This window comes from Plectropomus leopardus, chromosome 17, assembly GCF_008729295.1.
Source record: "Plectropomus leopardus isolate mb chromosome 17, YSFRI_Pleo_2.0, whole genome shotgun sequence".
In the NCBI taxonomy this organism is placed as follows: Eukaryota; Metazoa; Chordata; class Actinopteri; order Perciformes; family Serranidae; genus Plectropomus; species Plectropomus leopardus.
The window spans coordinates 3,565,704-3,584,068 of record NC_056479.1 but is presented as its reverse complement, the minus strand read 5'-3'; the positions used below and the strand labels follow the sequence as shown (position 1 = coordinate 3,584,068).

General features: G+C 38.1%; 1 protein-coding gene across 1 annotated transcript; it reads left to right on the top strand.

Annotated features, from left to right (window-relative positions):
- The first annotated feature begins 1,285 nt into the window (after positions 1-1,285).
- On the top strand, positions 1,286-14,552 carry LOC121956983 (pyruvate dehydrogenase (acetyl-transferring) kinase isozyme 2, mitochondrial-like). Its single transcript, XM_042505441.1, has 11 exons — positions 1,286-1,523; positions 3,993-4,134; positions 7,017-7,088; positions 7,269-7,456; positions 7,772-7,861; positions 9,278-9,355; positions 9,457-9,533; positions 10,655-10,753; positions 12,421-12,531; positions 12,613-12,726; positions 13,868-14,552. The coding sequence occupies exons 1-11, from the start codon at positions 1,394-1,396 to the stop codon at positions 14,009-14,011; spliced, it is 1,245 nt and encodes a 414-aa protein (XP_042361375.1). The 5' UTR covers positions 1,286-1,393; the 3' UTR covers positions 14,012-14,552.
- Positions 14,553-18,365: the final 3,813 nt, after the last annotated feature.

Sequence of the window (18,365 nt, the reverse complement as noted above, 5' to 3'; positions counted from 1 at the left end):
TCAAAAGAAAAGCCCACAGGATGAGGGAACCAAGGCAATGGGAACTTTCGCGTTTGCCTACAGAAAAATGTTATCCTGGGGGCACTCTAGAGAGAATTCCTTAAAATTTGAAACCAAGTTTTCAAATCTTAAAGATTCAATATTAATTCAGAAGGTGAGTTTATTACATTAATTATTAGACCTACTTCCTCCTCTGTAACCAAACCATCAACCTTATTGTACAGTCTTCTGCAAAAGAAAATGAAAAAACAAACAAATTTTTTTTTTAAAAAACAAAAGTGGGAAAAACACTAAGATGTGTCCAAGCTCTTTTCAGTAAAAAATAGCACTGAGCAAAGGTCAGCTAGGTAAACTATAACGCTCTCATGATGTGTTCAACGTAATCTTGTGAAATGTATCTTTTGGCAAGAAATGTGTATAAATCCAGCTGTTTGAAGGAGATATTTCTTGATGATTTACAGCAATAGAAAAAATATATTAAAAAAGAAATTATGATATAAATAGTTAATAGGCTTTTTGATTATTTTTAAAAACACTTCCAATACATGTGCATCCCATGCTCATTTAGATATTGATTTTGTACTCTTTTTAAAATTATTTTTCACAGTCACATAGTGTTTTATTGTTCATTAACTTGATGAAGTTTTTTTTTTTGTTTTTTTTACATCTTCATTTAGATTGTTTATTGATTAATGATTTATTTGGCACTGGGGGGAGGCTCACCTCAGGCACCAAATGTGCTAGAATCGCCACTGGATGCAAATGCTGTGCAGATATTATCATGCATCTCTAGTATATACTGATGCTCCTCAAACACAAATGTGTTAACAGACCATGTTGTTCCAGAGTAACAAACTAACACTGGGTCATAATAAATATCCACCATAAGTGTGGCGCAATTGTTGGAAGAGGGGAGTTTCTTCGGTGTTTTCACCATTAACCCGTCAAATAACAGTGTGTCTCTATTGAGATAAGATGTAAATAAGACTGGTGTTGTCAGAAGTGCAGTCAGAAGCGTAAGCTGGGCTGTTGATAGTAAACGTAGCTACACTTCCATCCATGCTGTTTATCAGACGGAGGAAACGTTATACTTACATAACGTGACCCGTCACACACACACGCACGCACGCCCCCTTGTTTACTATCTTCCTACAGTACAAGTAGGTGGGATTCCTGGAATCCTCATTCGCTGGCAGCCGCCCACCGCGCTCTCCCATTGGCTGAGGCCGCGTGTTAAGTAAGAGCCTCATGTGTGGAGCTGCAGACTATAAACCAGCATCTTCTGGACTGCCCCCGTATCACTATTCACTGTCGCTCAACTCTACTGAAGCCAGAGGACTTATTATCTTATTTTTATGTCTTATCATATTATTTGATAAATTATCTTCTGAGGATGACAAGTAAAATGAAGTTTGTTCGGTCTCTGATGAAGACAGCAGCGCTGGCCAACGTGCCCAAACACATCGATCATTTCTCCAAGTTCTCCCCCTCTCCTCTGTCGATGAAACAGTTCTTGGATTTCGGTGAGTATCACTCTGTTTACAATGTGCCTGCAGACATGTTCTCTGTTGATGTGAAAGAAAACCCGTATGTTTGAGCAGTTTTGTTTGATGGTTTTATTTCAGATATTTGTGCGTGACAATATCGTATCAATACACGGATGCCATGCATCAGGGGCGTCTGTAGAATTTAAGGACATGGGGGGGCTTAGCCTGGACCTCAGAGTTGGGTCTAGAATAATTCTTTGACTTAGCTTTATTATTGAAGCCTTTATGCACTCTGGCACCTCATTGACCCTCAGACTTTTTCCTTTTTAAATTTTAATAAGAAAAACATCAGCTTTTGTTAGTAATTACTTTATAAATGCTATCATAAAAAATGTTATGACTACAGTTTTAAAAATTATGTATTTATGTTACATTGGTATAATGTTGCCTATCTACATAGAGCACAACAGGATGGGCTTTTTTTCTTTTCTTTCTAGTGCATCTTTTTGAATGGTTGTATTTGTATTTGTTGTACCACCGATACCATTAAAATTACACCATACATCATAGCCGAAAACTGTTCGACAGAAAATGATGTTAGCTTTTCAAATATCCCACGGTCCTTGGACACAATAGGTGCGATGAACACCTTTGTTAGTAAAAAAAAAACTACACTAACTCTGAGCTTAAAATAGTGTTATTTGATTAAAAATAACTTTATTCTGTGTCTCATTTGAAATTTGGCAAAATGAATCCTTTCCATAAACTAAACAGCATCCACGACTAGAGTGAAAACCACACTTTTTTCAACTCCAGGTTTTCCAAACATCAAAGGGTCAGTTTTTAATGTCTAAAAACTAATTAATGGTGGAGGGCCAAAAATAATGAAAAAATTCACAAAAAAGTCACACTCAAGCCACCCCCTCCTCTGATAAAAACAGAAATATTCCTTAGGCCTTTTGATATTTTTGAAAAATATATATATATCGCCCATAAATTTAGATGTGGGGCTAATTCTAAAACAGTCGCGGCAGAAGCCTCTGATGCCCAGGCCTGACGATTCTGCTGCCGAGTATCAGTTTTTTAACTGAAATTGACTGAAGTGACATGAACAGACTGAAAAATGTATCCTATCAAATGAAACAGACATTTTCCTTTTGGGACATCATTTGCAATTCATAAAAGGTAATAAAATGTAGTTTTTTAAAATTGCAACACTCAGCATATTGCAACACTTGATGCAAGCAATGATATCGTATCATTATTTAGGCATCATGATAAGGTACTGTGGTGTCTGTGGGGATTCCCACCCCTAGTATTTATGTGTATTTTTATTGTATGTTTTTGCATTTGGTTTGTATTTTAGTTGAAATGTATTATTTACTATACAGCTAGGCTACATATTTTATATGAACGGAGTAATAAGTATTGTGCCTATAAAATCCCTGCAGTTGAATTGACTCTCTGCATTGTGTTTTGAATTGTTGCTACAGTAGTCAGCAATCAGGAAAGGCACTGACTCAAAGACAGAGCAGTTCTGTAACAATATGTTTCTTAACTGGCCTGATTTCACCATCCCATGTCATCAGTGAAAACAAGCTGTCAGTTCCACGCTGTCAGCCCGTTGTTAGGCTGTGATGATTTCCACTGTGTTAGTGATGTGATCATTGCTGAAGCTTGTGATAATGCAGTTAAAGATGATTATGATGATGAAGTCTTTTGTTGGAGCAAATAAGTAGGGGGAGAGGGGTCATAAAAGGTTATTGTCATTTGTCTTCAGACTGACTCTTTTGGAAGAGCGGGGAGGGTCTTTTATTTTTATTTACTTGTCAGAAATGTTCTTTTCATTTCAACCATCTTCATATATACTGTAAGAAATAATAACAGTAGTTAACAGCTATAACAAAGTCTTCTTTCCATATCAGAAAAAAACAGAGTATGCTTTAGTGCGCGACTTCTTTGGAATTGACAGGTAGCATTGCTGCACATTGCCTAGACTACAAACACACACACACACACACACCTTTACCTTTTTCATTTTCTCTTATTCCAGTGCTCTCCAAACACACTCCCTCCTACGATTTATGTTATGTTTGAATTTTTGGGGAAAGTCAAAATGAATTTAAAAAAAAAAAAAAAATCCTTACGATTTGATCCGTCATTACATTCATAAGTTAAATTCATTCTTTGTCTTGGCCCGTGTACGATTTCTATGCTGAGCTTTCAACCACATCTCATGGCCGTCATCAGCATCTGGAGTTCGGCTGGGCCATTACGGACGCCCCCCCCCCCCACATACACACACACTTTACAATGATTCACTTTATAATGGCTGGATGAAAACTGAACCATGTCAATGTGCTAATAAAGTCAGTGAGATGTGATTGAAAGTGCCATAAAAGGCTAGTAAGTGGACCTTGAGTTCAGACATTTTTTTTAACTACTAATAACTTGTTTTATGTACTTTTACACTGAATTGTAATCCTCTTCTATTCCCTTCTCCAGGTTCGACTAACGCCTGTGAACGCACGTCGTTTGTCTTCCTTCGTCAGGAGCTTCCTGTTCGTTTGTCCAACATCATGAAGGAGATCAACCTGTTGCCGGACCGGCTGCTGGCCACGCCCTCTGTCCAGCTGCTTCAGAGCTGGTGAGGTCATAGTGATTAATAGAAAATCTGATCAACTGGTGACTGATTTACTGACTTGTTTTCAGCTGTTCTGCAAAAACTTGGGTCAAAAGCAAGTAAAAATACTGCTGCTGTAAAGCCCTCTGAGGCAAACCCTGTATTGTTAAAATAGGCTTTATGAATAAAATTGACTTGACTTGACTTGACTTGACTTGACTACTTTATGGTAGCAACTGGTGTTGTTTTTCCAAAATGAGTTTGGTATTATATGCCCAATAAAAAAAACCCTAAAAACATGTAACAAGAGTACATGTTGCATTCCACCATGTTTTTCACTTAAGTTACAGACAGTCATCTGACCCTTCAGACTTCTGTTTCAAAACCTTAATTTTTTCTGCAGAGTACGTCCTCATTTTTAAGAGTTGCAAGCTTGTTAATCCGATTGCTATGAATAGCAGGCTGACGTTGCGCTGTGAGTCCAGATATAATGACATATTACATTGCAGAGCAGGAAGAGGAGGAGGAGGAGGGAGTGTGGGTGAACTTTGTCCCAGTTCCTCCTTCTGCACCCGCCTTTCCACTTCTTCTTTTCCTCGCCCTGCCTGCTTGTTGTTGCAGCTGAGTGGAACAGCACATTCAGATCTGCAGCCTCACTGTGGAGTCTCCAAGTGATAAACAAAGTCACACTTTCAGCGTCATTTAGAAGAAAACCGCAACTTTGAAAGATATTGAAAGATTGTACTCTGTCACTTGAATGGTTGTATTTATTCTCAGTGTTTTTAGGCTAATTCAAGATTTGTTCCATCTATTCCTTTCATGGTCATGGACATTTTACCTTTGACCTAATTGATGGTGGCTCGGAATGCTGCGGATTAGGGGACGTTTGAGAAGTTTGGCACCCACAACAATGCCGAGAAAGGATATTTTTCGCCTTTTAAACTGACTGAATTTTGCAACAATAACAATATGTATTGTATAAGAATTGTCTATATTTTGTTTTTACTGTATATCAATAGCAGTGATACTCAACTTGTGGCCTGTGGGCCAAACTTAGCTCATGATAGTGTGACAATTATTTTTGTACTTTGAATGAAGATGAAGAACTACAGTGCATAAAGATGATCACTAGAGAGCTTCTTTTTTAATTAAAAAAGCTCTCCTTTTGAGAAAAAAAGCTCTCTTGTAATTATTTTTATGTTCTCTGGTGATTTTTGAAAAAAAAAAAAAAGTCGAGGATCCTCCCTCGGCCAGGGGTCTAGGGGGATTTATTTTTATTTTATTTTTTTTTACTAATTTTCAGGTAATTTTCTTGTACTTTTCAATATTTTTTTGCAAATTTGTGGGTCATTTTTTCTTTTGTCGCTCACCTCTTTCTTCTCATGTTTTTGTAAGAAATTTGCTCAGGTTTCGTTTTTTTAAAATTTTCTCTATGTGTTCTATTGTCCTGACAGCATGCTGCGAAATCTCTAGGAATTACACTCTAGAAATCATAATTAAGGAATAGCTGAGTGAAATAAGAGTCCAATCAAAAATGACTTTAAGGACTCATTGTCTGCCTCCACAAGATAGCAGAACAAATGTCCACTGCTGGAAATGCTATACTATGACAAGATATTTAAAAGACCCAGAGGGAGGTTTTACAGCACTTAGCCCTGACTGTTCTGAGGGTGCTTTCAGAATCCTCAGATATTCCTTAAACCAGCTCACTGACTCCGGCTGAGACGATCCACCTCCCTGGGTGGGTCGTCTTAAAGAGGAGTCTCAGTCACACTGGAGAATTTTCTTGGAAGACATCAACACACACACACACACACACACACACACACACACACACACACACGCACACACACACACACACATGCATACTACATGTCAGGGCTGGTGATGGATGGCAGTGTTTACATTCTCCTCTGTCTCCTCCTCCTCTCTCTGTTTTTCTTCCTCGCTCGCCCATTGGTGTTAACTGGTAATACTTCCAGGCCGTAGCAGGGTTAAAGGATCTTTTGTAGTGGATTTATTTACATTACATATTCATAGTCTGTGTATTACATACAGTAGATTTCAATCAACAGTTCGGAGAAGCAGGCTGGAGTCCGACATAGTAGCTTGGCAATGTGATTTTTTGGCCGCCTAAAAATATAAACATCAGTTTAAGTGTACACTGTATTTAGAATATTTCCACTGCCCTTACTGTTAAATAGCTATTTCCAACAGGAGATGAAGCCATCATATTGCTGTCCTCAAAGCCCGACTCCACTGAGAAAAACAGCAATTTAACATCACTAAACACAGGAGCTGCTGGTCTACTGCTGCCTCTGTCAGTTATTTAGATTGTGTAGTTGTGTGACTTTGGCATTTAAAAGGATAAGTTCAGATTCATTAAAGTCACACAGTAACACAAACTGACTAACTGGTCGAGGCAGCTGCAGAACAGCAGCTCCTGTGTTCAGTGAGCTAAAAATGACTGTTTTTGTCAATAGAGTCTAGTGGAATTAAAGAGAGCATAAATGAAGAACTCAATGAGCTGTCTTACTGAAAGGTAAATCTGTGAAAATACTCTCAATAAAGGCTACACTTAAATTGTTATACATTTATTTTTAGGTGGGACTTTTTAGGGTGGCTAAAATATGTCTTGCTCCTGGCCCCCATCCACTGAAGTACATTCCTTAGTTCCTGTATCGCTTCTCCAGCTACTTATCCAAACTGGGGGCATGCAGACAGACATCTACTCTGTAATACACTTTATATGGTTAAGTACTCTCCACAAACCCTGTTCAAAAAATCTGTATTACCCCTTTAATGTGTGCACATGCGTATACTATGCTCTCTGGCTGTCACTATCTCTTGTGCAGCAGGCGTGCTGCTGGATAGCTTGTGATTCTCTGGAGTTTGTGTTCTCTCAGGTACATCCAGAGCCTGATGGAGATCCTGGAGTTTCTGGACAAGAACCCTGATGACCACAGCGTTCTTGAGATGTGAGTATAGCACACCTATCTTTAAAAAAAAAAAAAGAACAGAGCAGTTCTTGACAGGAAAACATGACTTTCACTCTTTTCTTTTTCCACAATCTTATCTCTGCCTTCTTTCCTCTCCTGCTGTCCTTCCCTTCTCCTCCTTCCTTTTTCATTCCGCCCTCCTTCGCCCACCAATCCCAGGTTTGTGGAGGCTTTGGAGGTCATCAGGAACCGGCACAACGAGGTGGTCCCCACCATGGCTCAGGGAATCATTGAGTATAAAGACGATTATGGTCAGCGGGATGCCGTCACTGACCACAACATCCAGTATTTCCTGGACCGATTCTACACCAGCCGCATCTCCATACGCATGCTCATCAATCAGCACAGTGAGCTGCCGCACACATTCACACACATGCACACATATAGAGTCAAAAGTAGTTGCCTATACCTAAAAAAACAACAAAAAAACCCACTTCCAGCTGGTTTGGACACTTGATTTGCTGCCAGGTTCACTTCATTCCAGGGTGTATGAACTCGTTACAACCCCACCTGACCACCTGACAAATCAATAATCGCATAGTCAGTTTATGCTAAAATATGGCTCATAAACTAGTATTTATATACATAAATCTCATAGCTGCTGCTGCAAGTGGTCTTTGTAATAGGACTAATATAACTCCTATTTTTCTGCTTTGTTGCAGCTCTTGTCTTCAATGGCCTCACAAACCCTGCCCACCCCAACACCATTGGCTGTATTGACTCCATGTGTGATGTGACGGAGGTTGCACGAGGTAAGAAGAACAAGGAGGAGAAAGAGAGAGGCTCTCATACGTGGTTTTGACCTGTTGTAATTAGATTCATATCAGCTGACACTTGTCCTTAATTCCATTATGCTCTCGTTACAACCACATGGTAATCATTTATTTAGCACGTGTGTTGAATTGGCATGTGACTACAGTAAATGTGCACAGAGTAGAATTGAAAAAAAGTTACAAAAAGTTTCAGATTTATATTAAGAAAGTTTGGATTACCAACTAGGTAAAATGGGCAAATGCCCCAGCGTCCCCAGGCTCATGAAAGCCACACTGCACACATTCACATTCACTGCATGTTAGTTGGTGTGAAATTGAATTCTTTGCTAATCTGCTAAATTTGGAATACACTTTGCTCCCTGATCTCCCCGAAAAATGTCATTTAAAAACCAACAGTGGAAACCACTTGTAGTGATCACGCTTACAGTAATCAACTGCTGATTTTTTAAAAAGCTTACAGCTGAATAATTCCCATACATGCTGCTTGAAAAATTTGCTTATAGCCACTGAGCAGTCAAGTGTTCATTTTGGGTCTTACCATAAATGACAATATTTGGAAAAAACAATTTAAAATTTAAATTCCATGATCCTTTACCTCGTGGTAACCCGAGGCTGGTGCTGAAATGAAACGAATAATAATAAATAAATAAATTCTTAATTAAAAGTGAAGTCTCCTTACTGCATATGGCTGCTAGTGGTGTCTGAATTAATATGTGTTTATTTATTACATTATCACATGAAAATATTTTGGATATAATATAATCGCTGATACTGTCATGGCTTTATATTTATGCAACAAATAAACAAAGATCGATTAAATTGTAATCTGATAAGAAATATATAATAAGAGAATAATCTTTAATAATCAGTTCAGTTTGATGCAGACAGATGTGTTCACTATGCGCTGTTTCCCCTGTATGTTTTGGTTGACATTATCATAGCTTGATTCCCATATTAGGGGGCCCAGGGCAAAAAAAAAATTCTGTTGAGCCCCCATAGCCAGTGATTTATGAAAGCCAAAAGTACAGATATCTTACCAGAAAATGACTTTGGTAGAAGTGAAAGTCACCTATTAGGATATTACTGGAGTAAATGTCTGAAAGTACCGTATTTTCACTGTGCTTAAGTATCTAAAGTGACATTGTGATATTAAATGTTCAAACAGAGCAGGTCGATAACTTGGAGCTTGGAGGCAGTTTATCCTGTTTGGGCTGGTGTCTGTGTTTGAACAGAGAAATTTGAGCAGCTGGTTGTCATCCAAGACACTTATCAGCCATCATGTTTAGACTGATGATAACGTTGTATTTTTATCACATCTGTTTATCTTTATGTCAGTTGTATCACGTCCATGAAGGGCAAGGAATACAGTTGTTTTTGCTCTCTGCCTCCCTGTAGATGCTTACGAAAGTGCAAAGCTGCTGTGTGAGCAGTATTACCTGGGAGCACCAGAGCTGGAGCTGAGGCAGATGAATGGTGAGACAAGCACTAAACACACTGATATTATTCAGTAATGGCTGATGTATGTGTGTGTACATGAAGAGTTGACTGTTGTTTTGCATTTTATTCTCCCCTAGCCAACAAAAGTAAAGAGCCCATCCACATCTCGTACATCCCGTCCCACCTGTACCACATACTCTTTGAACTCTTCAAGGTAAATCAAGAATACTGCATCAGCTTTCTGACAAACAATAGAAACACTACAAGATATACAGATTAAAAACCTATTTTCAGCTTTTTTAATACAGTTACCATGGTGAATACATCCTTCACATATTGTAGTCCTTGCTGTCAGCTTCTTGAAGCTATATTGCCTGAAGCCGAGAAACTATCTAATAAATATCATGGCACACGATGTCGCCATCTTCCTTTTATTAAACTTTTCCGATATCTGTCAAGTCAAACTTACGTAAAATAGTCTCCGAAGATTGCAACCAGCAGATTACAGATATGTAGCACAGTTAACTTGGTTCACTGAAGTTGCTAAAAGTTAGATAGATTTAATTACGCTTGTCATTTTTAAGTTGTCATTTTTAAGTTTTAAGTAAATATGTAACAAAATTAAAGTAAACTTAAAACTTTGATATTAGGTTAACATAAATTAAGATTAATATTAACATTTGCCCACAGTTTTTCAAAGCAATTGGTTTCCTAGATATTTTGAAGCAAAATCGTCTTACCGAATTTTACAGTGTAAGAGGGGTCAAAAGTTTCACACAATGACAGATGAGGCGACAGTGGAGGAGGTCATAGTATTGTACCTTTAAATGGAGGCAGTGTTGTAGACGGCAGCTGTGCAGCTGTTAGATACATCCACATACTTGTGGAAGTAGCCTTTATATCACTATTTCCACTGTATATTACTATACATTATAACAACAACAATTAGTTCCATTCTGCCATTATTTACATTTCTTTTTCATCTCCTATGGTTGTATCTCGTTTGAACTACGCCGTACTGCTCTCATGCTCTCTGGTGGTATTTCTCCGTTTTGTCCGAATCTGTAAGCTTTTAGAAAACTCTGTAAATAACAATGAACATAAATGGGCCTTAACAATACTTAAGTACCAACCCACCCATTACTACAGTACCCATGAGCCTCAACAGCTGTCGGCATGGTGGAGCAATCAAACAGAGTTTTAGCGTTAAAATGTGTGTAAAACACAAATGTGTGTTTAGAATCGTAATACTGCACCAAAGTTGATTTCTGTACGCATTTTAAGAGAACATCAACCAACCTGCTTTGGTCCCAATGTCTGTTTTTGTCTCTGCAGAATGCCATGAGAGCAACCATTGAGAACCATGAGGCTAGCAGGACCCTCCCACCCATCAAGGTCATGGTCGCCCTTGGTGGAGAGGACCTGTCAATCAAGGTGAGTGATTCCTCTACAGGCAGAAACTTTAAACGTCAAGTCTTAAGTTGATGTGAACTTGGACTTAGCAAACAAATCGCAGCTCCTACATTGAAAAAAAAACGTTGATGTAGAAAGTTCACATTTCCTCAAATTGAATATTTTTTATATCTGGTGTATTGCATTGACCTAAGACCTACTGCATTGGAACCAGTGTGAAATTCATTTTAATATACCAGAAAGGAAGCGCAGTATGTTGTTATGGAAGAGCTCTGTCCTGTGAAAAGTCACATTAGGTATCAGGTAGTCTGATTGTGCTGTATATGCTGCAAAGGAGTGCGAGGTGAGCAAATGCCATTCATGATTGCAGGAAAAGCTATAAAACACCAGAATGCATTAGCAAACATCATTACAACAAAGCTTTCTAGAACATTACAAGTTCAAAGAACAATAAATGTGTTTGTTGAATGCCCCAAATTATCAAACCAAAAATAGAAACAGTTGGCTCAAGTAAGACGTCTTTACTCCAAAAAAGCACAGTAATCCTCTCCATACTAAAGTATGTAACACATGCATTGTGTGTGTACTTAAAAGAGATTATGTGATGCTTGTTTAAAAAATCTGTGGGCAGAAAGAGTAGAATGAATTCTTTCTTTTTGTCCCCATTCTGAAATTATGTTTTCAAACTTTGTCCCATTGTCTTTGTAACCCCGACTGACCGCTGTTCAGCTGCTTAATTAGATTACATAAACCCCATAAACCCTCATTATCATCAAAGAACCATCACTTTTCCAAATACCAAGGCTGTTTATGTACGTAATTGGTTCCTGGCACATGCATCCATATTTAGACCGGATTAACTCAACACAGTATTGTTTGATACTTACAGCCATTGCTGTAATGCAGCCATATTCAACTTGTGACCCAAGGGCTAAATCTGGCCCCTGATAGCATGCCAGGTGGCCCCTCAACCATTTTCTAATTCACAATGGAAATAAAGTGATTAACATTGGAAACTGGAAACGTCCTAAAATCCTAGAAATATGCAAAAATCCGAGAAACATCCTAAAACCGTATAAAATACGATGTCCTAAAATCCTAACAGCGGCCAAAAATCCTAGAAACATTTATGGGGCAGCTGTGACTGGCCTCTTATCATTTTGCAAAAGTGGCCCCCAAGCAACTAAGGTTGAATATCCCTGCTCCATGAAAAACTAACTATGCATTCCAAATATGCATCCAAAAAACAGTAGTTAGTATCTCTCAATACATAGTATGTCGAGTGCATTATGCTAAAAATACCAGGATGTCCACCAGCATATGGTTGCATTTTGCAGTGTGCAAACCAGTATATCAGTATTCTGACCCACAATCCTCTGCACAGTGTAGGATACAATACTGTTATAACTGAAAACTACAAACTTACAACAGCAGAGCTTTCCAGGTTAACCTCTGGTGAGCTTGGCAAAGTGCATTTTGTATCTCCACTGTAACACTGAGTGATAAGCAAGAAAATCAAAGTTCATCGTGCAGTGACGGTGTGTCCCATTTGAACGTAACCATATGTACTTTGTAAAAACTCAGATTTACACCCTTTTGTTTTCTCTAAAGACTGTTTGTTTTGCCTCTGTCATGCCTGCAGAGCCCTCACTGCTGTCTTAATATCTCCATAATCTGTCCCTGTGCAGATGAGTGACAGAGGAGGTGGCGTTCCCTTCAGGAACACAGAGCGTCTGTTCAGCTACATGTACTCCACAGCTCCCAGACCGTCCATAGGAGACAAACACAGAGCCCCACTGGTGAGAAACTTGCACACAAACACAACAACTGTATCAATACATGACAAGAGCTAACGTATGTGTGTGTATGTGTGTGTGCAGGCAGGGTTTGGCTATGGTCTGCCCATCTCTCGTCTCTACACTCGCTACTTTCAGGGAGACTTACAGCTCTACTCTATGGAGGGTTACGGCACTGATGCAGTTATACACCTGAAGGTAACAGATTGTTTACACACACATGCACGCACAAACATATTCCTTGATATCCAGTGCCAGGTAAAATAAATCTTATCCAGCTAACTAAAACTGATATGTTAATCTTGAATAGTCGTGGCCTCTTATTTTGAAATAAAGGCAACACCATTTGAGAGTCAAAACTATGATCATTGTGCATAGGCTAAGATAGCACCTTATTACAGGAGCTGCAAAAGAACAAATTTCACTTTACATATGTTCTATTTATGAAATAAAACTTTAACAAGAATTATCATGATCATGATTATCATTGTGTGCAGGGGGGCAGGGAGGTCTTGTGGATTGAGAGGTGGCATAATTCAGTGACTTAGTGTGTCTTAGCCCCCTCTTCCAGCCCTGGCCATTTTTTGAGACATTAATCACATTCTAGGGTGGAGGCACTCAAGTCAGAAGTTTGGATTTAGTTACTCTTTAAAGGAATAGTTGAACATTTTAGGAAATTCACTTTTGAGAACATTGAGCACAGCCCCTTAAGCATTGTCTGCATTGTCTCTACCAGAAATAGATTATGATACCAGTACAAATACTAATTCTGCGAGGCTGCGAGCAAAATCGTACTACCAGTTATTTTTTTCTAGCTCTGGGTACAAAAAGTATTGAATGGAGGGAATGTTTGAGACAACGGTACTTGGTACTGGGTCATTTCGGTTTGAATATGCAGTGCCAATAGCCCTATCTAAAGTACTTTGCATTGTTTCGCGCTTTTCTCGTTGGTTCGGGCATACCGCTTTGACAATGGCGTTAGTCCAGCATATGGCGCTGATTGGCTCATGAGTTTCTCCTGTGGAGTTTGTTGTTATTTCTAATTTTAACGGGCAAACCGCAGTTTCATGTCACAATGCCAGATGAATCACTCAACTTGAACTTGGTGGACTGGATGGATTCAAAGGTCTGGTCCCAGGCAAGAACCCAACTGCACGAGCTGGTTTGGGTTTAAGGATTTGTTGTTTTGACAACAGTTCTAGATTCAATTAAAACCAAAAATCTACGCTTGTGTCCCTTTGTTCACAATCAAAGGAAGATAACAAGGTCATCCATGTACGAAGATCTGCAACCACCTGTGTCATCGCTGTATTAAAGCCTATTCTCTGTCTGTCTTTAGGCATTGTCTACAGACTCCGTGGAGAGGCTGCCAGTTTTTAACAAGACCGCTTTACGTCACTATAAGCTGAGTTTGGAGGCAGATGACTGGTGCGTTCCCTCGAAGGAGCCTCTGGACCTGGCCGTGTACCGCACTGCCAAGTGAATCAGTCATGACCTGACATGATTTCTGACACAAACTCTTGAAAGCTGAACATAAAATGTCCCCTAAAGGCAGGGCATTTTGGGACCAGAACTATTAACCAAGAGGCAAAATGAACCTGGAGATGGGAGATCAAAGAGAAGGCACAGCATGGTCGTATTTCTTTGTATGTCCCTCTGCTTTTCTTACACGTGTGCCTTTGGAAGAGCAAGACAAAAACAAAGTTGACATTCTGAGTCAAGATGGTGAACGGTCAAAGATGCATTGGCTGAAATCCAAAAAGAGCGCAAGCATGCAAGATGGTGAGGAGAATTAAACTGATGGTTGGGCTCGACGATTTGAAGAAAATCTCTACATGTGGACATCATCTGAGCAATTCTGGGACTGGAATTCAACACATTTCATCCAAATGTTAGCAATCTGTTTTGCTGTTACTATTCGCCCTTTCAAACCAAATCAACATAAGTTTTTTTGTGCCACATAAAAATGCCTTTCACAAACTTTTTGACCATTGACTAGCAAATTGGTTTGATTTCTTTGAAAACATGGAGAAAAAAAGGAAAATGATTAACTTGGCAAAAAATGTGCCCAAAAATTGCAAGAAATTAGTAAAAGTTGAAAAGAAAATAGAGTGGGTGATTATGTAAAAATGATCCCCAATTATAGGTAAAAATGTCCAGAAAACTATATTTATATGTATAATAATATATGAAAATTTAATTTATTTATCCGTTTACATAAACGGATATATTTTCTTTTTAATTTTCAGCACTTTTTTGTCAATTATTTCTTATTTATTTTCTTTGTGCTTATTTTTAGGTAATTTTCTTGAAACATTTTTTCTAATTTTTCTTCTAATTTTTGAGCCAGGTCTACTGTAAAAAATATTTTTTTAAATACATAATATACTGTATATATAAAACTGATAAATTTTCTTTTTTTTAAATTTTCAGCACTTTTTTTGTCATTCAGTTTTGTTAAGTTGTTTGTTGACTTCTCCATGTTTAAGTCAAATCAAATAAATTTGCTGAGGTTTCAAAGGGTTAATGAAAGTTTGTTTAGGGTGCTTCTTAGACTAACAGGTCTTAAAATTTAGAGATGCCAGCAGAATGTTTTCATCAAAGACAATAATTGACTGTTCATTATGAAAGAAAAGTTTTTGAATACTATGCAAACGTTTGTTGTCTTTTACAAACTGACAACCTGAATTTCTGTTTTTTGAACACATGTTGAGCTGCTTAGTTACTGATCATACACAGAGAATAAGGATCATTTGGTTAGAGTTTAGCAGGTACTGTAACTGTCACAGAGTTATGTAAAGTTGTGTTCACAGTAATGGTTATCCATTAATAAGCTTTGATAAAGTGTGGAATGTGCCTTAACCAGTTTGTTGTTGAAGACCTGTAATGGGTCCAAACTGCAGTGACTGACTGTGTAGGATCATAACAACTGTCTATTATACGTATATTGCGATTTCCTGTGTGCACTCGCAGACGTTATGTTATTGCATCATTTCAAGTGTCTGTATTCTATTGTATATTTGAAGAGAATTGTTCATAAAGGAGGACTTCTATTTTTATAAAGAAATGTTTGGAAAATAAATCATCCTGAAATAAATTTAACTTCTGTTCTCATATATTTGAGCAGATTCAGTTTTGCTGATTCAGAGTCTGTGGCACAAGGTCCCAGCTCCTGGCCATGACCTGCAGGAGGAATTAACAAACCTGAGCACTAACCACTGAGTTACGTAACTCGAGATGTGATATCAGTAGTGTGTGTTTGCTTAGATGAACTGGAATACTTCACAGTGGGAGGCTACAGGGGTCAGTGTAAGGACTTTGGCCACCATGCAGGGTGTGCTCGTTGGGACCTCAGTTATCATGCACTGTGTGTGTGCGTGTGTTTGTGAACATAAGAGATCAGCTTGCTCTCTCAAAGAGAAAGTGAGGTCATAAATCATCGAGTGGAGCAATGGCATTATCGTCGGGTTGTAATTATGGTGTTAGTGAACAGCAGGAAGTTGCAAAGGTTGTAGGGTGGGATGACCAAAAACATGTGAATCAAGATGATACTTCAACTCCTGTTGTCTTTTTATTTACCTCTTTAGTTTTCTTTTTATTTGCGTTAAATTACTTAAAAAAAAAAAATCTTTATTTTGTTTTGTTTTTTCCCTTTTTCTCTTTTTTATTTTTAACAAATTCATTATTATGGATGTGCAATATATTTTATATATATATGTAAATATATATCCGTCTTATCATTATTCATATGGTATAACCTATTTTCCTCTTAGTGCTATTTGTTCAGTCCATCTTCTTTCTTTTCCTTCTCAGCTGCAGACACACATGCCCCTAAACACATATACATGAATGTCCTCAATAACTACCTAAAGCATAGAAACATAATCGGTTTGCATATCAACAGCAGCAAGAATACCACCATGCCTGTTCATTTTTTTGTATGTTTGTTGTTATTTTTTTTGTTTGTTTGTCCTGTCTTGTCAGGTCTTGTCTAAATTTCTGTCTCCATCTACCCCCATGTATGTGTTGCCTATCAGTACCCTGTTTTTATTATTATTTTTTTTGTACTGCCCTTTTGCACTCACATCACATAGTTTAGTTTGAAACGTTGACCCCTAACAGTGTTATTAGAAGTCTGATGTTACTCTACTGTGTTCTAATTGTTGACCAATCTCACAAAAATACCAAACCATTAATGGGCTAGATAGCCTAATGTATAGGGGAGAACTGGGTTGGGACAGTGACTTTTTAGCAAATTCGAAAGCTTTGACTATTCCTTTGACTATTCCTCACACTTTATTCACAATTTTGAATTTTAGAGTGTGTAACAAAGTTTGTTTGTTATTTTCAACTCAACTCAACCTTTATTTATAGAGCATGTTTAAAACAACCGCAGTTGACCAAAGTGCTGTACTTAAACATAGTGCATAAAATACATAATAAAACAAGTTAAAATAAAATGAATACATTTTTTTAAATAAAAAAAACACTGCATAAAATACATATTAAAACAATTAAATTATTTATTTTTTATTTATTTATTTAATTAATTTTTTATTTTAATTATTAAATTATTATAATAATTATTTTTTAATTTAAGAAGAAAAACGGAAGATCATTAGGGAAGATTTAAAAACCTCAACTGATCCCACAGAGCGGATGTGCCAGGGCAGGTTTTTCCAGAGCCGAGGGGCAGCCGCCACAAAGGCTCAGTCACCTTCGGTTTTGAGCCTCATTTTGGGGGTGTACAATAACATTTGACTAGATGATCTCAATGTTCTGGCAGGGGCATGGTTATGGAGAAGCTCAGTCAGATACTGGGGGGCTAGGCCATTAAGAGCTTTAAAAACAAACAGTAAAATTTTAAAATCTATTCTAAAAGCAACCGGGAGCCAGTGCAGTGAAACTAGGACAGGGGATATATGGTCACGCTTGCATTTGCCAGTGAGGACGGGCAGCTGCATTTTGTACCAGCTGCAGGCGGTGCAAGAGTGAGTGGTCCAGGCCAGAGTATAGTGAGTTACAGTAATCCAGTTGTGTATTAATAAAAGCATGGATTGCAGTCTCAAAATCTCTATATGGAAGGTACCCCTTTACTTTAGATAAAATTCTCAAATGGTAAAAACTGTTTTTAATGACTGAGCTAACCTGGCAATCAAATTTCAGTTTGTCATCAAATATCACACCAAGATTTTTTACAGATGACTGGATGTTTGGTGTAAGGGGGCCCAGAAAACCAGCAGGAGAATCTGCTGGACCACATCCAAACATTATGATCTCTGTCTGTTTTCATTTAGGTGAAAAAGTTTGCGGCCATCCAGGACTTAAACATCAATTAGACAGTCAAGCCATGTCCATTAGAATTTGATGTTAAAGGCAGGTAGAATTGAACATTGTCAGCATAACTATGAAAGGAAATGTTGTATTTCTTAAAAATTTACCCCAATGGAAGCATATAAAGCAAGAAAAGAATCGGCCCAAGGATGGGCCCAAGTTTCCGTGAGAGGTGCTGCACGGAAAAACTCTGATCAGTGAGATAGGACTGGAACCATGAGAGAGCAGAGTCTGTAATGCCCACCCACTGCTCCAGTCGTGCCAAGAGGATCCCACGATCTACAGTGTGGAAGGAAGCCATTAAGTCAAGGAGTACTAGCATGGCAGGGTTTCCTGAGTCAACAGTTACCATCACATCATTAAAAACTCTAATGTTGTTTCTGTGCTATGGCGTGGTTTAAAAACCAGACTGAAATTTCTCATAGATATCATTCGCCACTAAAAAAGACTGAAGCTGAATAAAAAACACTTTCTCTAAAATTTTTGACAGAAATGGCAGCTTA

What these genes read in the sequence shown, in the direction of transcription:
- LOC121956983 (XM_042505441.1), top strand. Translation starts at nt 1,394, where the DNA reads ATGACAAGTAAAATGAAGTTTGTTCGGTCTCTGATGAAGACAGCAGCG. An exon ending in GTCCAGCTGCTTCAGAGCTG is followed by an intron (nt 4,135 to 7,016) that starts GTGAGGTCATAG and finishes GTGTTCTCTCAG; the next exon opens with GTACATCCAGAGCCTGATGG. An exon ending in ACAAACACAGAGCCCCACTG is followed by an intron (nt 12,532 to 12,612) that starts GTGAGAAACTTG and finishes GTGTGTGTGCAG; the next exon opens with GCAGGGTTTGGCTATGGTCT.